The sequence below is a fragment of the Crocodylus siamensis genome, chromosome 2, assembly GCF_052110815.1.
Source record: "Crocodylus siamensis isolate JL-2025a chromosome 2, ASM5211081v1, whole genome shotgun sequence".
In the NCBI taxonomy this organism is placed as follows: Eukaryota; Metazoa; Chordata; order Crocodylia; family Crocodylidae; genus Crocodylus; species Crocodylus siamensis.
Window position 1 is genome coordinate 18,276,587 of NC_143396.1, and position 26,081 is coordinate 18,302,667.

General features: G+C 42.3%; 1 protein-coding gene across 1 annotated transcript in view; it reads right to left on the reverse strand.

The window, feature by feature from the left end:
• POLN (DNA polymerase nu) overlaps nucleotides 1–26,081 on the reverse strand; it is a 244,747-nt gene that overhangs the window by 18,778 nt on the left and 199,888 nt on the right. The window contains exon 23 of the mRNA XM_090035427.1: nucleotides 6,886–6,953. Coding sequence (XP_089891553.1) covers nucleotides 6,886–6,953 — 68 coding nt within the window. The remainder of the gene's footprint in view (nucleotides 1–6,885; nucleotides 6,954–26,081) is intronic.

The window sequence follows — 26,081 nt, forward strand, 5'->3', positions numbered from 1 at the left end:
TTGGATTTGTGGAAGGAAAGCCTATACAGTACTACCACGAGGGTGGACAGGAACCTGCTATGTTGGAGTAATTGTACCATCTTTCTTTTTGTTACCATCTGAGGTTGGAAATAAGCTGGGAGTCTCTTTGTATGATGATTGGAAAAGAGCCAAGAGAAGTATTGATGTAAGTTTGACACAGGGTGGCTCCCAAAAGTGGAAGGAGGATGAGTGGCCTCCTCAGAGGATTATTGAGTATTATGGACCAGCTACATGGGCTAATGATGGAAGTGGGGTTACCGGACACCAATTTATATGCTAAATAGAATCATCCGGTTGCAGGCCGTCTTGGAAGTAATTACTAACCAGACTGCTACTGCTCTCGAGTTGCTGGCTCGACAAAGTTCCCAGATGAGGGAAGCCATATACCAAAATCGAATGGCTCTAGACTATTTACTCGCAGAGGATGGCGGAGTCTGTGGAAAGTTCAATCTTTCTAATTGTTGCCTCCAAATAGACGACAACGGAAAAGCAGTCTTAGAGATTGCCAAAGAGATTAGGAAAATAGCCCATGTACCAATACAAACGTGGGAACCCACATGGAGTAAAGACTGGTAGTTTCAATTATTTGGAGGACCCTGGTGGAAAAAAGTAGGATTTGTGCTTTTGTGTGCTCTGACTGGTTTGATTTTTATCCCTTGCCTTATTCCTTGTCTCACTAGATTGATAACCACTACAGTAGAAGGAATGCAGGTTGCAGCAGTTCCTTTGAAAGCACAGACTGTAGCAAAAGTCATGGTCCTCAGAAAAATTCCTCATAATTATCTTGATATGCCCAAATGAAGTAAAGATCAGAAAGCATCTTGAGGGGGGATATTGTTAGAAATATTATTAAAAATGCATTATCAATAAGTCTTGTTAAAACAGTGCAGCTATCAGCCCTCCCTGGTGAAAGAACTGGGAGAGCTACTGAGAGCTCTTTGTATTAAGGTATCACTCCCTCTTTGTTTTGCAGAGTTACTATCTCTTTGTTACAGTAAAGCATATACTCCTCAGCTTTTCTCATGCAGATAAGAGTAGATTGCAGTTCTAGCCTTGAAGCAAGGAAAATTCAGACTTTTGTAACCTCAGGTACTGTCTGCCCATGCGTAATGAATTAATACATATAAGCCTATCCGCCCCGCATACTTAAGTAGTTAATTATAATACACATGCGACACATGATTTGACGTATTCACATACATGTTTGTATGAATCGGAAATGAGTTGTAAAAGTTCCTCCTTCTGCACACGTGGTCAGGAGAGAGGGGATAAAGCCAGCTGGGCAGTTTCCCTCGGGGGCAGCAGAGTGTTTGATCTTTTGTCTCTCTCCCTGACCCTATTTGCAAATATATACCTTTCGTGTTGCTAATAGAGTGTGTCTGTGGCTGAAGGTTTTTTTTCGCCTCCTGAGAAACGAACCGCGATTTTTACATCACCGGGGTCATCTGACCCTGGTGCTCTTTCCTGCCAAGGCAGGGGGTTGGACTAGATGATCTACCTAGGTCCCTTCTGACTCTAGCTACTATGAAACTATGAATTATTTTAACACTATCTCAATGAAGCCAGGTAAGAAGATGCAATATGTTAGGTAGAGATCCCTGCAATAGATAATAATCATGTTCGGTTCCAATGTATTTTCATTTTAGATCTTATATTATCCCCCTTCTACTGTTAGGGACAGATACCTGAGGTTACCAAGATAGGAAGCACAGCTGGCAATAAAAAACTGAAGTATTCTGACTCTGACTCCCCTCCGCATCTGCTGGAACAACATGGTGTGTGTGGGATTCATAAAATAGCACAGAGCACTGGCCTGGCAGCCAGTTGAAACTATTAATCATATAAGATTTTCACCCACTTCCAGACTTCTTTGTATTTATTTTCCAAAGTGCTACCTTAGCTCCTGGACTTCTCCTGACAAGCCACAGGACTATATAGCTGAAACTGGTCCTTGGATTATTATGATGCAGGCTCTGCAGACTGACGCCTGTTAGCTATAACCTCATAATATGAAACTTCCAAGCACTGAGACACCTTTGCATACTCAAGACTGCACTGTACATGGATTTTCATTGAATAAAACAGCAATAAAAAAAGAGAAAAAAGGAAAGCATAAGGTCTTTGAGCCACGAGATGACAGCTACTGATAGATTTTCAAAAGCTATGAGTGACTTAGAAGGACAAGTCCTACTGATCTTCATTGATGGTTATCTATTATCTTGATTTGTAGTTCCTTAAAATACATGGAAAACATAAGATGGACAGTGTGGCGAAATGCCGGGCTAGCGGCTCCGGCACCGCTTAGGGGAGCCGCGGGCTTTGCAGAGTTGTGCGAGCGCGCGGCTTGTGGGGTGGGATTGAGGTAGCTCTTAGCCGCCCTCGAGGTTCGCCGAGTTGGCACAAGTAGACGACTTAGAGTAAGTTGTTAGTGTTTCTTAATCTATAGGGTGTCCGTTGGTTCACGAGGTTCCAGAGCCAGCCCTTGCGTTCCAACAGTGGAGCTAGTCCAAAGCTAGGTGCGGCTGCCGGCTCCTTGAGTCCCAGAACTGGTCAACGGCTCATGAATGGGAAACACAAAGCAATACTGTAACACGGTGAATCGTCGTTAGTTGTCGGATTTCTGAGGCCTTTGTTCTCACTGGGATACGCCCAGGCGGGGAGGCTGAGAACCGGTCTGCGGGGTAATCAGGCCCACAGAGTTTTCCAGTTGTCGTCTCTGCTGCTTCCTGCTTTTTTGCCTCTTTTATAGATGTTTGTTGGACTGCCTCTATGACACTAACTATAGTATACAGATAGGATAATTTTCTTTTACATAATTATTGCTAGGCAGATTTTCTACATAAGTTTCATTTCTGTAGAAATGACACTTTTAGATAAGAAATGAAATTTACAGAATGCGCATGTGTAGCTTAATGCCAGTGGAGAAAAGTACAAAGCGTTCATTTTGATTAACAGTCGACTTCAAGGTTACATAAATGTGAGAGTGCCGCGCGGCAGTTATACAGAAAAGGGAAAATAATATAAAGTCTTTGCTAAAAACTATAAGATAGTTACAGACAGCTTCACACTCATGCTAATGAGTCTGTTGTCCATTTACTCAGTATTTAACACAGAAGATAAACTGCTTAGGAACTGACAGTATCTCCATACCATTTCCCTGGAAAGACAGAGAACTCTGCTGAAAAACTGTCCTGCTTGCTTACTTCCTGTGTGATCAAGACTGGTGACAGAGAACCCTAGTGCGATACTGGGGTCTAAGCCAACAACAGTACCTGCATCATCCCTTGGTTTCCAGGGATGGAGATGCTACAACTTCTCTACGCAGCTTGTTCCAATGCTTATCTACCCTTGCAGTCAGAAAGTTCTTCACAGGCTACAAACTAAATTTTCTCTGCTGCAGTTTGAAGCCATTGCTCCTAGTCCTGTTCCCTACAGCAACAGAGAAAAGGCTTATTCCAACCTCTTTATAATTGTCCCTCTGGTATGTAGAATATTTGAAGATTGTTATCAAATCCATCTTTAGCCTTTTCTTCTGCAGAGCAAATAATCCTAGTTTTTGCAGCCTTTCCTCACAAACCATGCTTCCCAGAATTCTAGTACTTTCTGTTCTTCTCCACTGGTTTTGTCCCAATCTTTCCACAACCTTCTTGAAGTGTGGGGTCCAAAATTGGTTGCAGTACTCCAGGTAAGGCCTCACAAGTGCTGAAGAGAGGAAGAATTACTTCCCTGGTTTTGCAAATGATATTCCTGTTAATACAACCCAATATGCTGTTGTCTTCTTTTGCAACAAGAGCACACTACACTGTTGGCTCATATTCAGCTCAAGGTCCATTGTAACTGCCAGGTCCTTCTCTGTAGTACTGCAGCTTAGCCAATGATTCCCTAGCCTGTATTTGTGCATCCAGTTATTCCGTTCCAAGTGCAGGACTTTGTACTTGTCCTTATTTGATTGCATTTGGTGGATTGCAGACCATTTTTCTAGTCTATCCACTTCATTTTGGATCTTAGCCCTACCCTCCAAAATTGTCAGCAAATTCACCGAACTTGGTGTCATCCATAAATTTGCTAAGTGTACACTCAAACCCATCATTCATAATACTAATGAAAAAGTTAAACAATACCAAACTCATAACAGACCGCTGAGGACCCCGACTTGACATTGAGCCATTGAGGACTACTCACTGGTTGCGTCTACATGACACACTGACTGCGCAGTAGCTGAAAAATAGTGTGCAGTAATGCATCACAGCACGGACAGTGCTAATACACTACTGCACAGTATTATTTAGGTCACCTAAAAGACGTTCACCAGCATTACTGGTTACTGCGCATTTATTTAGTATTAGCTAATACAAGTACTAAATAAATGTGCAGTAACGACTGCACAGTAGCGCCTCATGTTTACGCACTCACTGAGTACTGTGGTATTTTCTTATTTTATTAATGAGAATGTTGTGGGAGACTGTTGAAGGCCTTGCTAAAGTCAAGGTATATCACATCCACAAGGTACATTGTGTCATTCATAGAGCCTGTCACTCTATTAGAGAAGAAAATCAGGTGGTCAAGCATTACTTGCTCTCTGTCAATCCATGATGATTATTCCTGATATTCTTGTTTTCCTTTAGGTGATTCACTTCAGACATGGGCAACTGGTGGCTGCCTTGAAGTGGGGGAAGGAGGGACCACATGCCCCCCCAGCAACCAGTCAGCAACTGGGGGGGTGTCCCCCATGGCCGATTGCGAGATGGCCGATCGCTGTGGCTGATCACTGCAGCCACTTCCAGAAATGCAAAGGAGTGCAACACTCCACTCCTCGGCCAGTGCTTGCAGAGGGGGCACCGACACTCCTGCCTGCCCCCCCTGCCTATCGCCTAAGCAGCAAGTGCAGCTGGTCAGGGGGTGCACCCCCATGTAGCCCCTATGTATCACCACTGACAACAGATTCCTTGAGGACTTGCTCCATGTTCTTTCCAGATATGGAGGTCAGATTGACTTATCTTTAGTTTCCTAGATCCTCCTTCTTCCCTTTCTTAAAGATGAACACTATATCTGCCCTTTGCTAATCATCCAGGAACTCATCTGACCTCCATGAGTTCTCAGAAAAGATAGCCAATGGCCCTAAAGTACCTCAGGCAATTCTTTCAATGCCTTAGAGTGTATCCCATTGGACCCTACTTAGTTGAAAAATATCTAGCTTCTCTAAGTAATCCCTAACCTGTTCTTCCACTACTTTAGGCTGTTTGTCTTCTTTCTTATCTTTGATACCAACTGCACTCATCATATGGTAGCTGACTTTATTTATGAAGACTGAAATAAAAAATGAATTAAATACTTCAGCCTTCTCTGCATCATTCTTCTGCAAACTAGTGTTTTGACAAGAAAAAAAATCTTTCCCCAGGTTTTCTGGGAGAGCTTAGCATGACAGAGATGTTTTAGTCACTTAGTACAGGGACTCTTAATTTCCACAGTAATAGTAAGTATTATGACATTAGAGAACTTAAGGGAGAAGGTAAATTAGTCTGGCAGAATTTCATGTTCCCTTGGTTATGCTGTTTCCAATACCCAAAATAGTTTGGGTATCCCTGTACTACAATGCAGTGCAGATACACCAACAGTGTTTAAGTAGTATGATTCCAGGAGACAAAAAACCTCAAGAGAATAGATTAGATGAGTGGGGAATTTACACTTTAGCTGAGGTTTTTGTGAAGAGTTGCCTGCATACAAAGTGTGACCTCTGTACATTTTGTAAACAAAGAAATTACCCTAAAAATACCGTGAGTTGCCTCTCCAGAGTAGACACAGCAATCTGTGCTGAATTGTATGGTGGCTTTATAATTAAAGCCAGATTTGAACGCCAGTATTGAGAGGCCAAATGTTAACGTATTAACCTAATTCACTAACATTGCCCCCAGTAAATTGTGCTTAAATATTTCTCAGGTTCTTTGTTTAGACTGCATGAAGAGTTAAATGTTCCAACTCCAAAATACTATGTATAAGGGGAATAAGTGATGAAATGAGACTGATAAGGTAAATAACATTGCTTAAATTAACACAATAAAGAAAGGCCAACGTATTTTTATTTGGAAAGCTTAGATTAAAGTAAAAAATATTTCATGTGCCACTTAGTAGAAGATAAGATTATTTTAGCCAAAGAGGGTATTGTTGAGCTCTGTACTCAACTGAAGTTTGTGAATAAATGTTTAGTGCCTCAAAAATAATTTCACTAGAGAAGGGACCAACAGCCTAAGAAGTGCCCCTTACTGCCTAGCTAAATTTGCACCAGATGCAGAGAATCTCTGGTTTACGGAAGAATGCTTGGAACTACCACAAAATAGGAAGTGCAAATTTAGGCTAGAATCTAATATAAAGAGTTCCATCATAAAGGGTCCATCATGAAAGACCAATGCAAAAAAGACCAAGCAGAAAAAAAACCATGAAATCAATGAGAATTAACCACGTTCATGATTTCATTATTTCTTTATGAATTCCTTATGTTTATCAAACTGTCTTCTCTTTCAAATCACTGCTTTAAAAATTATTTTCTCCCTCTTTCAGGTCCTTCAAGTCCTTACAGAAACCTTTACTATTTTTCCATTTTTGAGATCCAAACATTGTTTTTATTTTTCTTTTCAGGATTTGTTCACTCATTTATGCAGTATTTTGATTAACTCCAGATGAGCTGCAGTATTTTAAATATTGTGCATCACCCAGCCACTGTTGGAAAAGCCTCAGAAGTCTGAATTGTACGTGTTTTAAAATCATGAAGAACAATATAGTTCTTATTCTTATGTCAAATTTTTATCCTTTAAGAAATCAAAATTGAAAATATTGTAAAAAGAAAAAAATGCTTTCATTTCCACTAACCTGAAAACTCCTGAATTTGAGAATCTTCCACTTCAAACAACAACTCATCATGAATTTGGGCAATTAACCTGAAAAGAAATGCAATGTTACAGAGCTTTGAGATGTCTTTGGCATTATGCTCCTAACCGTGATAGCATAAAATACTTCAATTCAGATCACTGTGCAAGCTTTGCTACGATAAAAATGCAGATATGAAAATGAATTAAATCACCCCTAGAAAATAAAGACATGTCTTTTGCATTTTTTAACATGTGGACCAAGTCTTCCATAAAAACTTTTACTGACATAGCTATATCAGTCAGGGATGTAATGGCAATATTTATGACCAACTTAGTTGTGCTAGCACAAGCCCTAGTACACGCACACTGCAGCGTTGTATCTTATTTCATTCAAGTTGGAGGAATAGGGTATTGTAGCAGAAGCACTGTTACACCGATATAAAGTGTGCAGCATTAGGACCACCATCACAGAGTGTACGAATGGAAGGGACCTTGAAAAGTCATCTATCCAGACTATTCTCCTGCTCCAAAACAGAACCAGTTCTGCTTAGGCAATTTCTAACCAGTGTTTGTCTAACCTCCTCTTAGAAACTGCCAGCAATGGAGATTCCTGACACCAGGGGTGCCCAAACTGCAGCATGCATGCCACAAGTGGCACGGGCAGCTGTTAAGTGGCACAAGACAGATTGTGGAAGGGATAAAGCAGGGCAACAGCAGATAGGGCAGGAAGCAGAAATGAGAGAAGCAGGCTGAGTAATGAGCACAGAGCAGGAAACAGAATGAGCAGCAAAGCAGGCAGGGAACAGAAAGGGCAAATAGAAAGCAGAGCAGCAGATCAGATACAAGGAGAGGACTGGAGTGCATGCTGGGAGGGTGTAGGACTAATTTTTGGCATGCCTACCAAAAATGTTGGCACTCATTGCCTTACATAACCTATTCCAGTGCTCAACTATCCTTACATTTAGTACATATTTCTGATAATTAACCTAAGTCTTCCATTTCAGAATGTAAGCCTATTACCTTTTGTCCAGTCCCCAACGGACAAGGATAACAATTTATAAAACGTTACTCTTCACAACAGTCTTTACATATTTGAAGACTTATTCTCTCTAAACTAAACAGCTTTTCCTCATAGTTTTTCTTTTCTAGACACTAGATTGTTTCGGGAGAGACCTGTGGATTCTTTTCAGCTAGTCCACATATATCTTGAAGCATTATGTCCAAAAGTGAACAAAAAAACCCAGCTGAACACTTACCAATGTAAGGATTACATCAAATGTCTTGCATGTCATACTTGTTTATGTCTCTCATACCATTTTTTTTTCACAACTATAGAACACTGTTGACTCATGTTCGGTTTGTAATCTGTGGTCGTCCCTAACACTGTCTCTGCAAACCTACTGTCTAGCCAGTTTTTCTCCAATTTGTATTTATAGAGTTGATTTTTCTTATAGAAAGTCTTGTACTTTGCATTTGTCTCTGTTGAATTGCTTCTTACTTATTTGAGGCAACTTCTCAAGATAATTTGGAATTCTAATCTTGTCCTGCCAAGAGCTTGCAAACCCTCCCCATTTGGTGTTGCCTGCAAATTTAATGTATACTCCATCACACCATCCAAGTCATTGAATATTGACTAGTACCAGACCCAGGACAGATCTCCCTAGAACCCCACTTAATGCTGCCTTTCAGGTTTAGAGTGAGCCGTTGACATGTCTTTGCACATGGTTATCCATCCAGTTGCATACCCATCTCACTAGTTCCATCTGGACATATTTACCTAATTTGCACATGAAAACAGCATGTTGGACAGTGTCAGATGACTTACTAAAAGTTCACATATTTTACATCTATTTTAAAATATATCCAAAAGGCCTGTTAACATAGAAGGAAACTAAGGTGGTTTTACATGATTTGTTCTCAACGAATCTATGTTTGCTGTTACTTATGACCTTGTTATGTTCTAGGTGCTTACAAACTGGTTGTTTGTATATTTATTTTAACATCTTACTGGGACTGGTTGTTAGGATGGCTAGTCTATAATTCCTCACTTTTTAAAGATAGACTCTATTTCAGCCACTTCTAGTGTCTGTTGACTTATAGGTGTCTTGAGCCTATTACATTAGCCTCCCAAGGAGAGCTACCTTCTCCTCTGCTTCCATTTTCCCTTAAATAAATTCTCATAATTTCATGTGTACTTAATCCCTCTTCTGTCTCTCTCTAATCCCATGTTAACGCCTTCTTTACTGTCATAAAACCTAACACCCACATACCCCAAAGATATTTTTCCCTAAAAAGTCAGTAGGTGCAAGGTCTACAGAAGACTATTCAACACAGGAGTGAAAGAAGTTACATTTTATATTACCAGCATTGTAACAATCACTATCAGTTGGTAGAGAGAAGCAGTCAGCCATATTAGACTGAAGTCAGGCAGAAAGCAGGACAGGGTGGCACTTAAGAACAGTGATCCTTAAATGTTGTTAGACTCAAAGCACGCCTCAAAAAGTGCCAGCAATAATAAAGCAATTCTTCTGTTACAAAAAAACTCAGGAAAACAACAACATGTTCTATGAATCCTAAAGATTCATATTTGAACATCTCTGACTATCTTGCAAATCATACGTAGGTGTCTGAACATCTAACAGTGAGGTTAATAATGAGCAGCACCCTAGCTAAGAATCACTGCCTTAGGCTAGGGACAGCCATTCAAAAAGCCTGAGCCTGAATTGATTCAACCTTTGCAGGTTCATCTAACCTGGCTAGGCTGAATCAGTTTATAACCACACAAACATCCCAGAAATGCAGACACATGCCTGCAGTGGCTCAGGCTAGAAGCTGGGGGGGGTGCTAGAGCAGCCCTCCCTTCCCTTCAACAGTGCTGATCTGAGGGCGGTGTGGCCAGGGCCCAGCAGGATGCTCTGATTAGGAAAGGGTTTCCCTCCCCTCCTGACCCACCCAGCAAGCTGTTGATAACAGTGTTTATCACCCCTAACTCAGTGTTTATCAGCCCATTAAGAAAATAACAGAGAGACATTACCAGCTACTCACTGATTTTGTCTTTGTTCCGTCTGCCACAGCACAGACCATAGCCAGCATGTAGTCTGCTGGCTAATGCTGAGAGGTGTCTATGTAAGGCACTCAGGGGTCTGGGACAGACATTGCATAAACCGGTTTGACCCAAATCAGTTAAGTCTGATACTACTACATTCAACCACACTGATCTCAAACCAGTTTCAGCCATTTTCAAACTGGTTTGTGCACTGAACATCTGTTCTGTTACAGGTTTAAACTAGTTTCTGATCACTTAAACCAGTTTGTATGTAACATATGTCCCTAGCCTTAGAGACTACCTGGTTCAAAGAAGCATAAGCTTACTTCATCAGATGCTATGAAGTAGCTGACACATGCTATGCTATGAAACATCTGACAAAGTAGGCTGTCGCCTACGAAAGCTTCTACCTCTTAAGTGCCACACTGCCCTGCCTTCTGCCAGCTGGTAGCAACTGACTGCCAAGGCAGTCTACCATGTATTCATTGCTATGACTACAACATAATGTTGGCATATCTGAGCAGGATGTAAACTAGACAGTTCAAATTATGGGTAAGTGTGGCTACAGAAGCACAGAGCTCAGTGCAGGCTGCAAAAGCTACTTAGAAGATTGGGTAAATACTCAAGACTACTTGAGAAATTGAGTAAATATTCAGCTAAGCTCTGTGCTGCTGCAGCTACACTGCTTCTGGAATCCAAGATGACTAGCTTAAGCTAGTTTAGGGAGATCTACAATACGATCAGTCCCTGAGACTCCTGCAATTACTTAGGAAACATACCTGCCTCAACAGTTGCCTTGTTCTGACCTCCATTCCTCCCATTTGTCCATTTAATTGTTGTGTAGTGCTTAAATCTTAGACTGTGAACTCTCCAGCACAGGGATTGGTTTTTCTTATTCATTTACTCAGAGTTTAGCAGTGAGAACCTAATCCTCATTTAGGGTGCATTCACACAACCACAGCAGCAATAATTAATACAACAAATTCTACTGAAGCATTTCCAAAGCAGAAAGGATTGAATCTGGCATATGTATTCTTTGAGTCAAACTCCCACGCACATGCCAAAAGTAGCAGCTAAAGTAATGTTCTATTAGATCATATTGCAATCCTATCAAATTTACTCTCTCTCTTGGAGTTATTACATTTCTTTAAAAAAAGCCAAATGCCACCTTTATTCTCCATTTCTGAGCACTTCACATATTACATGTAAAATTCTATACCCACTATATAGTTTTATTAAGAACTAGTAAGTTTTCAAGTAAGTTATTTCTTCAGACATGACTGAAACATTAAAATAGCTACTACTTTTAACAGCTTTAGGGAAAATATCCTAAAAAAGTTTCACACTGCCTTAAAATTACAATGTGACATTTACTAACAGTGTGGTGAGATCTAATAATAGATCTTAAATTATTAGTCACATCACAATCAGAAGAAGAGTGAAACAGATTAACATATTTCTTAGAGAAAACTGGGACAGGATACAGAAAAAAATGGAGGGGAAAAGAGTGATCATCTGTATCAAGAGAACACAGCTAGATGAAAAGTTATCATTTACAATATAAATAAATTAATCATCGTATTAGCTGCCTCTCCACTATTCAGATGAAATATTAAAAGATACAAATCTTTACTTATAAAACTTCTGGTTCCACTGTAATTCAATACAGTAAATGAAAGTTATTAACCATGATAAATATGTTGAAAACAACACTGGTTATTATTTGTATTTATGGTAGGTAGCTACTGCCCCAGAGCTTGAATATACATACAGTGGGATTCAGTCCCTTCACAGAGAAGTGAAATAGAAAAACAGAACAAAATGGTATTATCCCCTTTTTACCAATGGCGGGCGCAAAGAGGTGGCTGGGATTTCCAAAAATGTTCAGCATTAGTCCAACTTCTCCTACTGAAGTGAATGGCAAAACTGAATTCAGTCCAATCAGACCAAGTTTGGCACGGGCACATTCTGGCAAAGGGTGAGTGCCCTAGAGGCAAGTTCTTGTGAGGGAAGGTAGAGCGTGAACATAAAATGTGCCAGCTACTCTGGGGTAACCTCCCTGCATGCACACACTTACCCCACAATAAATGTCAGGTAGCCTGCCTCACAAAGAAAGCTAGGTAAGTTCCCTCACATTTATTATGTGAGAAAAGCTTTATTTATTGTGATGACTAATTACTGTGTGTTTATTTATTTATTTGCGTGATGAGTAAGAGCTTGCACACTGCCTGCTCTATGGTAAATACCAATGTGGATAAATTCACACCTTAGCTTACCTTGCAGTAACTTGTTCTTGTGTCTTCCATCCTAGAAATGTCCAGTCCAGGTGATTTATCCAAGGTTAGATAGGGCCGGGGGCAGGGAGTCAGCCCAGCTGGCCTGACTTCCCATCCCCAGCGCTATGGTCGAAACGTTTAGACTTTCTAAAGGTTTCAACTAGCCTCGTTTTGTTTCGAGGCTGTTTCAAAGCCCTTTGTTTCATTTCGATGTTGCTGTTTCGACCTCGAAATAAGTCGAAACAGCGTCAAAATGAAACGGTCGGCAAAATTTTGCACAGCCCTAATACTTACCCTACAGCTGTGTTGTGATATTTAAGAAGTTAACACCTGAAAAATTCTTTGACTTTCAGATGAAAGACACCATTCAGATGTGAAGTGAACAAATACAGTTTCCTAGTTTGGATACTTTGTGGAAGTGGTACATTGTGAATCACATTCTCTACCATGATGAACCATATTCTCTATTAACCTTTTACCTAACCACTTAATTTAATATTTCTTCTGCTTTTTTTCTCCTGCTTCTCTTTCAACTTGGCATCACACAGGTATAGTAAAACAATATAGTAAGGCAATATAACATCTTTGTGGGGTTGTCAGTGAGCTATAACTGATAATAAAAGGTTCTTGTATAATATACTGTGCATTAAAGGATGGGACATTAAATTATATGGGCATAGACAAAAGATTATAACAATTTATCATTTAATGTGTCTTTTACCTAAGTTTAGTCAGTACACATATGCCTTTTACAGGCTTGAAAGTTGTGAGCAAGATATTTTAAGAGAAAAATTTAGCCTTAAACTGTCCAACTGGCAGGATAATTAATACATTTGCTCCTATACAAAAGAGCCTAGAAATTTGTAGTAATCATGACTGTGATAGCTTCTATTGCTAGAATCAATGATGAGCCAATTTCACTGTTTCAAACCAGGCACAGATTAGCTGCGTCTTTTGTTCAGCAGGTGATAACAAATATTTCTTAAGGCTTTCATTTACATTTTCTTAATTCATTCTTTAGCTATACTGCCAAATACAGCACACTCTACAGTTAGACCAGCGATTCATGAGTAAGCACTTATCTTTCTTATGGAGTACTTTTAATATTAATATGAAAGGCAACCAGATTCATAAATGTCAACATTCGGGAAAGAATATAATCACCACTCTCATTCATTATATCAGCAGTGTTCAACCTTCTGGGCCATGAGCTGTATTAGTGGTATAGGCCCAGTCCACAGTCCAGACCCCATGGGCAGGGTTGGTCTATGGGCCAGATCCAGTGTGGGGTTAGCACATGGGGTTGGTCTGCGGGAGTGATCAGGTGTGCTGGCCCTGCTTCATGTGCCATATCCATCTGTGTCCTGACTCCATGCACTGGCCTGGCTCCTGTGCTGCAACCTGCCATGGCCCACACACTGGATCTGGCCATAACCCCGTCCAATGCACCAGCCCAGCCCCACATGCTGGATCCAACCAGGAAGTGACCCCATACATTGGCATGATCCTGCATGCAGGGTGATGTCATCCAGCCTGCAGGACTGCCCATGGGTTTGGAAATACAGTGTGATGCCATGGCAATTAATGCTTCCACTGCTGCCCCACTGCCAAATTTCTGGACCCAAGTGGAGCCCTGAAAGCCAGAGGTTGAGCACCACTGCATAAATCTATGTTAGGGTTTTGAAAGCACCTCCCCCTTAATGTCTTCAAAACCCAGCCAGTAGAAAACTGCTCTATCATTAGGAAACAGTGACACCAAGAATTGCAGAGCTACCAGGGATATTTCCAGCTGCAAAAAAACCTGACACTGTTTCAAGAAAAACTTTTATACTCAATCAGGCCTCCAGAAAAGCTGGGCACTGGAAAGGATTTTTCTTGACAAAAGGGAAGTCTTTTTCTCAATTTGCCACAGAAAACAGCTGACAAAAGAATAGTTTGGTTGGGGAGGGAAACTTTTAGATAAAGCTGACCGGGCGTGGGAGTGTTAGGAACATTTTAACAAGTATATGAGCCTTTGGTGTGTTCTGAGCAATGAGTGCAGAAGGAGATGTTCAGCAGCAAAGAACTGGCTTTGGGTTCCCTCAGTTATTCATGAACTAACCTAGAATCTCCCCCCTGAAATCCCACCCTTACTGTGGTGATCTATGATCCTTCAGAAGGGATTAGGCTATGTGAATAAAGCCCTCTAAAACTGACAACCCCCCTGGAAAGTATACAGTTCCGACAGAACACCCCCCCCCCATTCTTATCCTGGTGCTTTATCGTCATTTCTTCCTTTCTGTGAAGTTACCTAGAGATTCAGACTGGCACTGGAAACAATAGTAGATCCTACAGGTGAAAGTCTGAATTTAGTTGAAAACATGATATGCTTTAAATAAAAAAGCAGAGCCATTCCTCAGTACTGCAGATTCAATTAATGGCCATCACCACCACAGTGAGACTGTACAGCTTCCATACATGTCAAAACAGATTAAACCTTCTGTCACAAGACCACTAATACTGCATTCAAGGGAAAGTTTTGTATCCAAATGCTGAAAGAGGGATGGTATTAGATGCTACATAGTACAGTACAGCTTTTTTGTGAAACATATGGAATCAAAGTTTCCTGTTATAAATCAAAGAACTTTTTGAAACTGCACCTCAGGTTTTCCACAAGGGTGTATAAAGAGATGCCAAACAGAAGGGCCATATTTGTTGTGTACAGGTGATTATATCCCATTTTTTAAAAAAAAAAACAACAGAATTTAGGAAGAACTGCATCTTTGGCAAACCACAGCTCCTCATCAGCAGCCTCAAAGCATTTTACAAAGACAGTCAATGCTACTGAGGCAAAGTAACCTGTCCAAGGTCACCCAGTATGCCAGTGACAAAGCAGGAATCAAAGTCAAGTCACTTGATCCATTAGACTGCAGTTTCCTACATCAAGATTTTCTTTTTAATTTTTTTATTTTTTTTAATTTTTTTTTCAGGGGTAGGGTGGGTGGGGGAGTAGCCTGAGAATAAGCTCAGCTTTTCATAGATATTGGGCATGTCTATATGAGACACTACTGTGCAGTATACTGCATGTACTAAATAAATGAGCAGTAACTGGAGTTATTGCACAGTAGTGCAGGTGAATATCTTTTAAGTGACACTACAGTGCAGTAGCATATTAGCACTCTCCATGCTGTTACATGCTACTGTGCAGTATTATTTGGCTACTGCACAGTTATCATCTCATGTAGACACGCCCACTGTAAAGCAAAGTACTGAGGATCTAGGTGCTAATATTCCTAGGCAATTCTTTTCCCCTCATTTCAAATCCCCGTGTGATCTTTCTTTATCATTTGAAATTTTGTTGCCTAGATGGAATTAACACCATTCTACTTACTGAATCTCAGTAGAATAGCTAGTATACTCTTAGTTAGTAATCAGATTTTTTAAAATAAATTAAGAATACAACATTTTATCTAAGATGTAAAATGAAAGTTATTCAACAGGATGGTTTGTAATTGCTATCTTATAGTTATGAGTAACCCTCATAGGAGGAGGCTAATATGGAGAAAATGAAAAGAACGTTTTAGAAGTAGAGCAGATTTAGATTTAAAATACCCGTTGTTTTGCAATTACTATTCCTGTCAGATCACCCTCAAATAAAGCACTTGCAAAAATTGGATTCGTTTCCCCAACAACCTTTTTAGCTGTTGTTTCCTTTTATATGAAGAAGATACTTAAAAAAATTGAAAGAAAAGGTTTTCTTCCTGCTTCCTTTTTAACCTAAAAAGATACAAGGCTTGTCAAGTCTGATATTCTTTGGTTTAGCTAGCTGAGTTCTAGTTGGCCTTCAGAAACCTTATTGTGGGATGTCAGCTTAATTAAGGGGGTAAAATTGAATTGCTAACAGTGATGTCTTTTATCCACTATAGGATTTAATCATTTGAAGCTATCACAGTCAAAGTACTGTAAATCCCACAAATGCATATGTTTCTCTGCAGAGCAAAAGCCACCAATATTAGTCTCTAGCTACTGTCAGAAGTCAGGGCAGCAGGCATAGCTGTCAATTTTTATTTTTGCTGCAGGCAAGAGGGGGATTGGGGAAAGGCACGTATTCAGTGCTTAAGGCAACAGGCAAACTAGTTTCCAGCTCGCCCTGAGTACACCTGACTTCCAGTGGCCTAACTACTTCCAGCTGTCCCCAGTTACCTACATGGGCATAGCTGCCTGCATATTAGCAGCAGGCCTTTCAGCACTCAGGAAACTACTTAACAGCGCACATCCCTCTCTGGGTGGCTCTGCTGTACTTAGCAGTCGACTAGGCCAGATCCTTGGAAACTACCTGTCAGCTCACGACTCCAGTCTGGCTCCGATTCTTGCTCTTGCACCCCCTGGCTCATAATTCTAACTCAGGCTCTTGCTTACTATACTTGCTTGCTCCTGACTCTCTAGTGCCCCAACTGCCTATGGCCTGACAGCTAGTCATGTTCTATGTCCATTGCTAGTGATCTTAGTGTTGAGAAAACTAGGCACGTTTAGCCTGGAGAAAAGATGACTCAAGGGAAACATGAAAGCAGTCTTCAAATATCTGAAAGGTTGCCAGAAAGCAGAAGAGATGTTCTCTCTCTCTGCAAAATATATGATGCAAAGCAATGGCTTCAAATTACCACAAAGTAGATTTAGGCTGTGTACACTTGTTCAAATCTGGGAGACTTCTCCTAGGTTTGTTCTCTTGATAGAAAAAAAAAAAACTTACTCAGAGACACCTGAACAGACATTAGAACACTAGGCCCTTGAAGAGTGGAGAGCCTGCCCCTAGCACCACTTTCCCCACTTAAGTGGTGGGAATAAATTTAAGATGATCCTCCAATAATTAGATTCTATACATGGAAAATTATATCAAACTTATAAATTTTCCATGTATGGAATCTAGTTATTAGGAGGTCATCTTAAATTCAGGGTTGTCTTGGATTCAGGTAAATACAATAATTTTTGCCACTATGTAGCAGAGAATATCTGTTTGCTTTGTGGTGGGAGAATGAAAGGAGCCAGGAACTGCATGCACTTTCCTGATGCCCTAGGAAAGGGCCTGATCCTGCATACTCCAAGAGTTCCTGCGCAGGATCAGCCCCCCCTCCCCCGCCAAGCCCTGGGAGTGCCCGCCCAGTATTCCTGCTTACAGAGATACATCCCAAGGAATCTTGGGACATGTCTTTGTAAGCATGGAAAGTCAGAGTTTCCCACTTAGACATGCACCCTCAGGATTTCTAGGGCACATCTCCATAAGTAGGAAAAGTTGAGGTTTCCTATTTGGTAATGTCTATTTCTAGCCTAGATGATCTCCTGAGGTCCCTTCTAGGCCTCTTTTCCTATGTTCTGTTGTGTACCACTGAAGCCTATTGTGATCATATGGTCACTGAATGTGTGGCAGCAGTCCCTGAGAGAGGTACGTTCATTCTAATATGGTAAAAACCTGCCAAAATCAAATCAATGCTGTTGAAGACTGTTACTGGATTTGGCTACAAACGTCCTGATTACTCAACTTGCCCTGCCACTTAATGCAGAGTAGCTGGTAAAACATCAGTCCATCATTCTTCATTCTTTCTTGATACCCATGTTTCACTGCCATACAATCAAGTGGATAGAATGAAGTTTCTGAAGATCTGCAATTCTGTGGAAAGCTTGATGTCATATCATTTGAATAGGAATCATTAAAGTGCCTGAAAATATGGTGTAGCCACTACTAGCCAACCATCCACATCCCCCAGAACTGTCTTTGCTGCTTCCTTACTATTCAGCTGATGTCCACTGCTTAATATCACAGCCAGACAGATTAACACTCTCAGCTGCAAGGGCGACACAGCTGCAGCTCCCCAGGACCCCAGGTAAGGCTGCTGGGGTCAGCACAGTTACAGGCCCCAGCCTTCCTTATCCCACCCAGGGTAACCAAGCGTGCCAGAGGGTGCATGGCATGGGCATTTCCTGGGGACAAGAAGCAGTGACACAAGGTGTGCTGCTGCTTCTTGTCCCTGGGGAAACAAATGTCTGGGCTTGTGTGGATGTGGCTAAAGGTAGCAGCAATTAGCACCAAAGACTTAAAACCTCATTTCTCAGATGACATAGGGAGTCAGCATTCAATCTCTAATGTTTCTGCAGCCCTGAACAAGCTGAAAAAGAAAGCCATCTGACAGTTCAATTAAGTCTATTAACTGGCAACAATGTACACGGAGATGCATTTTCATCAGAAGAAACCAATGGTCAGTGTCCAGTTCAGCGCCTCTGTGAACTCTTACGTCAGTGGCCACTGACTGCCAAGGAGAATGTGGCTGGTAAAAGACCTAGGGAAACCATCTGACCTGTCACCAGGTCTGCTTTGATTCTTCCAGTGATGGAAGCAAGAATCAGCAATCACCATGCCATTGGCAACTGCAATCCCCAGCAATTGCTGTCCACTCCTATTCTTCAGCCCAATAACAAACTTGCCAAGTGTACTTACCCAAGGATTGTTATCCTTTCCTACAGTGGCACTGGAATCATCCAGGATCTTAATTACTTCTTTTCCCAGGGTCTCATAAAGAACTACCTACAGCCGCATTGCTAGGTTTGCTGCACATAAAACTACACATGGTGATGATGGCAAGATGCCCTCCTGACTATTCTGCAGTGTTTGCTGAGCATTGGTCCAAAGGACAGCCTTTACTGAAAAAGCATGTGGAACAGCTTGAAAACAGAATGTATAATCCTTTTCATCATATCCTGGCTAATGTACTTCAGAAAAGGCAGATTTCAATGCTCAGAACTTCTAGCTGTTTAATAGGGAGCTACCTTGGACAAGATAAATATGTTCCATGCACCAGCTTTACATTTGCTGCTGATGTGCAGACTATTGGGAGGTATTTTTGCAAATTTACCTTTTGTATACAAGGATGACTGATTTTTTTTTTAAATAAGGTGAAACACTAATACCTCTCTCTTTGTGTATTTAAATAGTTTGCTCAGGAAGTCGAGCTTTCACCTGGCAGTGAAAGAGGATAGCATATGTTTAGTTATTGTAATTCTCCCATTCCCACTACTACTTTCTAGCAGAAAGTACTTTGACTAAAAATAAGCTACATTTACATCGGTGTACTGACACTAACATCAATATTGTAAATACATCCCAAGTCTTTAATTTAAATTAGATTTTAACAGCATACTGTGGCAGCCTCATTTAATAATTAAGAAATCAAAAACATCTTAGAATCTATTGGAAGGACAAATCTTTGTATTTAACACCAACATTAGCCAGAACTGGAAATCTTTCTGTTCGGTCTTGAAAAACTGGCAACAGCATTAATACATTCGATTCGCTCTTCCGTTGGGGCTACCCTATATCTTTACTGGTTGAGCTATAAATAGGGAAATGTTTACATTAGAAAATTGCACCATGTGAGCACATGTCAAATATTGCAATGTTGAACATTTGTAGAGAAAAAAATAACTTCTTGATGCTGCCAGCTGGTGAACTACCCGATATAAAGTTAAGCATGACAGTGATTGTCTGCACTTACTGCACAGTCACATTTGCTACTGTGTTGTTAATTACCTTGTGGTCTAATGTCACATAATGCTTTTGTGTGGACAAGACTAGAAGAGGAAAGATTAAATGTAGGAAAGGAAAAATTAAGAAAATACATTTTGGTCATTTTAACAGGGAATCAGGCAGCAAACTCTAGGGAATAACACTGCACCGAAATGCAAGATGGACTACTGATTTACCTAAGTTATTATTTTGTGCTAGCACTCAAATTGTAGTGATGGGCACCAGTAAAACATCCTCAGCTGGACAGAAGAGTATTGCTGAAGGTCAGCTATTCTATCATCTTTGATAACCTGTTATTTGGGATAATCACATTAGCTGGATGTTTATGTTAAGCCAGATCCAGCACCTGGCACCATGTAAACCAACCCACAGGGTTCCCCACAGGTCCCTGGAGAGCCCTCAACATCAAGGGACTCAAACACATACCTCTCACTTCTCACAAGAACCAGACTACAGACTAAATGGGGTGGGAGCAACCTCTATTCTTTCTGTTTAAGCTAAACCACTGGGCAGCCAAGAGTGCAAGATTAATGGGGCCAGAAAAAGAGCAAGCAGGAGGGAGCTTGATCCTAGCTTAGTGATGAAGGCACTCACCTGGGAGGGAGGAATTTTGGCTTTGGCCCCTCCCCTCAGGATTATTCTTCCTTTTTTTTTTAAAAAAAAAAGATAGTATAAAGTAGAGGCACACCAATAGATCAGTCACATATCGGATCAGCACCGATACCAGGAAAATTAACATAATTGGTAATTGGCTTTTTTTGGGCCAATAACATCACCGATAAATGCTGCATGCATACGTGCAACTGCAGCAAGCACGTGGCCAGGAATGCAGCCCAGCCCAGCAGCCTGGAGAGCAGCTTCCTGCTGATAAGTCTGTGGGGGTGGGTGGGGAGAGTGTGGGGGAGGAAAGGGGCGTGAGGGGTGCAAATAGAGGTCCCCATGGTGAAGGATGGAGTGGGGCAGGGGTAGGATCAGGACAGGGGCAGGGGCAGACTGTGCCTAGCCAGGGTGGTGAATGCGACCCCAGGGCCAGGAGCAGGACAGAGCCATAGGCAGCTCGTCTAGGAGGTGCGGGGGTAGGGAGGGGGGTTGGCAGCTCCCTGCCACTGTGCACACACCCAGAGGAGCCATGGGGGGCACATACCCCCCAGATTTCTGTGCAGGACAAGGACAAGATGCCTGCTGAGGGCTTAGGGCCAGGACAGTACCAGCCTCTTCCCAGTTGCGGGGGCTGGGCTGGGGCTGCGCTCGAGGAGGGGTGGTCTCAGTTGTGCAGCAGCAGCAGCACTGGGAGGAGGGCTAAGGGCAAGCTATGGGGAATTTTGGGGTGGCCATAGCCAAATCCCCCCAGTTCTGTCCCTTCTCAAGGAACTCTGCTTTGCTGCCTTTCCCTTGGGAGCCCTGGGGCCCTGAGTAGGGGTGGTGCTAGTGAGGGCTTTGGGGGCTATAGCCACCTCAAAATTCCCCATAAGCCCCACTTCCAGCAACACCACTGCCCACCCCAATGCCTCCCCCGGGGGTGCATGCAGCAGCGGGGAGCTGCCACTCCTCTCCACAACACCCCTCTCCCTCACCCCCATGGCCCCTGGATGAGCCTCCCATGGCTCCATCCCTGCTGCCAGGCTGCATCCCTGTAAATTGGTTATCAGATCAGTATCGGCCGATATGGCTGGTTAATAATTGGCTATTGGTATTGGCTAAGAAAATCTTTATCAGTGCACTTCTAGTATAAAATCAAAGAATAAATAGTGCTGGGAGCAGGGACCAGAACCTCCTCCTCCATTAAAGCTATTCAGAGTACATCTGCAGGATCAGACTCTTCATCTATAAATCCGAAAAGACCTTAGGTGGGTTGTAGGTGCTATCATTCATATGCAAAACAGTAGCTGTAACAAACATGCACAATAGCTACATTTCTTACACTTCACTCCATTCTTGTTTAAGCACTAGATTGCCTAAGACAATCGTAGGCTCCTAAATGTTTCGGCAGGAGCAGGACTATGATAAATCACGCAATTGAAATAGGACACAAATTATAATTAAAAAGCAAATCCACCTTACCAATTCTCTTTTTAATCTAGGACCAAGTACTTACATTCTGCCAAAGTCCTTATTAGGTGCCTGTGACAATGGTTTGGATCTGAATCCAAGTCCTCGTGAGGATACAGGTGACCAGAATTTACATCCTTAAATCCCCCCACTCAACCCCTGTCATAAAAACCTCACTCAAGTTCCCTAGGCACCTCTGATGGTCTGCTGCTGAGACTGCCTAGTGCATGTATCAATACTCAACAGTGACAGCATTCCTTTGAATATATATAGCACACTTTAAAAAAATGAAATATTTCTTTAAAAAAATGGTCCATCTCCTCAATTCAAATTTAGGAAAAAAAATACAACACTAGTAGATGCACCAGGGATACATGTCTTTATTTGATATTTTATTTTTTCCTTAAATTTAGAGTCAGAAAACATGGGTGTATCTTAAATTCAAAGGCATTTTAAATTCAAAGGACTATGGTAGATGCCCAAGTAGTGTTGGGATCCACAAACTAAGTACTCTCCCTCTTATCTCACTTGTGGAGTCTGGCCTGGCAGGCATTCTCCAGACACATCTATTGTGTGCCTTGAATGAAACACCAAAAAGAGGTGGTGAATAGTTCAGTATTTTATGTGAAGTATTCACTAGAGCAAAAATGGAACCCAGGTCTTCCTCTTCCCAGGTGAGTGTGAAGTCCAATAGGCGATAGTCTCATGCTCACTTTTCCACTCATTTCTGATTACTAGTTAATTATTGCTTGCAAAATGGAACAGCTTCAACAGGAAGGAACCAATCTTGCACTAGAATGTCTCACCTCCAGGCTAGTAGGGGATTTGCCTGTGAAATGCAGGTTCAGATTCCCTCAGGCAAAAGGGTAAACTATGGGCCACTGGGCTGTGGGATTAGAAAGAAGCATTAGCACCCTCACCTTCATTACCCATTGCAGAAGGAGGCTCAGGGTCATGAATCACAAAGGGATACATGGCTTTGTCCTTGAGAATGGCAGGACTTAAGATACATCCCTGTCTCAAAATGTCCTCCTAGCTAACAGCATTTGCATTTTCTGGATTACTATTCCTAGGAGATTACCACTTCCCATGCACTGTACAGGGAGCCTAGCCATTCCAAGGGAAAGCATCTAAACATTAAATGCAGCTATGCCTAATCTATAGGCATCAAAGTCACTTATAGGATCTAACCCTAGATCTTCTAAAAAGATATTTTCTAAAATTTCCTTCTAGGTCTCATAAAGTTCACCAGGGCCCCCCTTGGAGTCACCAGGAACAATGGCCACAAGCTGAGGGAGGATAGGTTTAGGCTAGATATTAGGAAGAGCTACTTCACTGTAAGGGTGGCCAGAGCCTGGAATAGGCTTCCCAGAGAGGTGGTGCTCTCACCTTCCCTGGAGATCTTCAAGAGGAGACTGGATAGGCACCTGGCTGGGGTCTTATGACCCCTGCCACCCCCAGTGCTCCTTCCTGCCCATGGCAGGGGGTCGGACTAGATGAGCTGTCTAGGTCCCTTCCCACTCACTGATTCTGTGATTCTAAGGTTTCCCGTCCAATTCTAGTGTAAGATTCTAGAGTCCATTTTTCTGGGAGTACATGAGCCCAGTTAAGGCATGCTTTTTAGATATTTGATGCAGCTTTCTCTTACTTAAACCTAAGTATAATAACTGGACTACCAACAGCCTAGCAATTAAAAATTTAAAAGAAATGGTAACTGCCACTCAACAGAGATGCTTTGGACCCTGCTCAGTATTTGTATGGAGGTTTTTGGCATTTCAGAACTTCCCAGTATGTAAAAATAATTTAAAGTAAAGGGTTAGGTTCTGTTTGTTTATTCTGTGTGCTGAACACATCTCTAAGTCTGGTTAATGAGATGTTCAACACATCCTGCAGTGAATGACATTTCTATTTTTTATTTGCACATCACTTTTTAATATTAATTCTACATTATTGCACCAAGATGCATTATTGGTTCTGAAAAAGGCATTTAAACGAAACGCACATTGCGCAGAGAATACAAAGCATTGTGATACATCCAAAATATTCATCAAATCTGGCAGTCTCTACAATATTGATTTATGTGTTATATTAAATTTTCCCCATTCCACAATGTCATTTTTTCCTGAAAAATGCCAGTGATTGCTACATGCATTTGTTTGCTCACTTCATATAGTACTCAAATGACTGGATCTAATAAACAGTGTCAAGTTAGGGCAGACTGGTAAGGACTATTAAGGATCTTTCACTTCCTCTGTGGTGCCAGCATGGTGAACTTAGGGACATTTGTGTATATTTTGCCAAGCAATGGCACTATTGCCTCTCCTACCCCTTTTTTGTCAGACACTCACGGCTTTTATGTATTTGATGCTTTGTGGATGTTATCGCGGACCCTTTTGGACAAGTAGTAGTTCTTAAGCATAGGGGATTAGACTCACAAACCTGGGAGGTTCCCTCTATTCCTGCATATCACAGGGTATGTCTACACCAGGGTTCTCAAACTTTTCTGACTCAAGGTCCCCCCTCCATAACTTTTCTGAATTTAGCAGCATCCCATTTCCTTGATGGGAGAAAAACAGTAGAACAATTACTATTGCAAAGAACTCAGAAAGACCACAGTGGATCAGAATGGTTTTGACACCATGAATTCTTATGTGAAATCAATGGGTTATCTTGTGAATCATGTATAGATGTTTGCACACCTGACCATGCTAATATTGCCCAGCACTCTGCTGCACCCTTAAACAGATCTCATGACAGTCTTGTTGAGAATCACTGTTCTACATCATGCTAGTAGCACGGCCCTGAGCACACACCCTGACCATGCACTCCTGCTGATGCACTGTAGTTTCATAGTTTTTAGGGTCGGAAGGGACCTGAGTAGATCATCTAGTCCGACCCCCTGCCATGGCAGCAAAGATTAGTGGGGTCAAACGACCCCAGCAAGGTGTTCATCTAACCTCCTCTTAAAGACCCCCAGGATAAGGGCCAGCATCACTTCTCTTGGAAGTTGGTTCCAGACCCTAGCCGCCCTGACCGGGAAGTAGCGCCTCCTGATATCTAGCCTAAATCTACCCTCTGCCAGCTTGTGACCATTATTTCTGGTCACTCCTGGCGGTGCTCGGGGGAACAGTGACTCCCCCAGTGCCTGCTGATCCCCCCTGACTAGTTTAGAACAGGCCACAAGATCCCCCCTCAGCCATCTCGTGTGGAGGCTGAACAGGTTCAGGTCCCGTAGCCTCTCCTCATAAGGCCTGCCTTGCTGTCTCCTGATCATACGAGTGGCCTCCTCTGGACCCTCTCCATGTTGTCCACATCCCTCCTGAAGTGCAGTGCCCAGAACTGGACGCAATACTCCAGCTGCGGCCTGACCAGTGCCGCATAGAGGGGGAGGATCACCTCCTTGGGCCTGCTTGAGATGCATCTGTGGATGCATGACAAGGTACGGTTGACTTCCCTGACTGCGTCCCCACACTGCCGGCCCATGTTCATCTTGGAGTCTATGATGACTCCAAGATCCTTTTCTGCCTCTGTACTGACAAGACGGGAATTCCCCAGCCTGTAGGTATGGTGCCGGTTGTTTCTCCCCAGATGCATCACTTTGCACTTGTCAGTGTTGAATCCCATCCTGTTCTCATCTACCCACCCTTGTAACCTGTCTAGGTCCAATTGCAGCCTATTCTTCCCTTTTGGCATGCCCACTCCCCCACAAATTAGTGTCATCAGCAAATTTGAACAGGGTGCTTTTTACCCCCTCGTCCAAGTCGCTGATGAAGATGTTGAACAGTGCAGGCCCAAGGACCGAGCCCTGGGGGACCCACTGCCCACATCCCTCCAGGTCGAAAATGACCCGTCCACCACCACTCTCTGGGTGCGGCCCTCCAGCCAACTGGTGACCCATCTGACTGTGCAGGCATCAACGCCACAGTTGCCAATTTTTTAATGAGAATGAGGTGAGGGACAATGTTGAAGGCCTTCCTAAAGTCCAGAAAGACTACGTCTACTGCGACACCTGCGTCTAGGGATTATGTAACCTTGTCGTAGAAGGCCACCAGGTTGGTCTGACAGGACCTGCCACTGATGAACCCGTGTTGGTTGCCCCTAAGCATGCAGTCCCCTGCTGGCCCCTCCTGGATGTGTGCCAGCATAATTTTCTCGAACAGCTTGCTAGGATCGAAGTAAGACTAACTGGCCTATAGTTTCCCGGGTCCTCCTTCTTCCCCTTTTTGAAGATGGGAACCACATTGGCCCTCTTCCCTCTTCCAGTCCTCTGG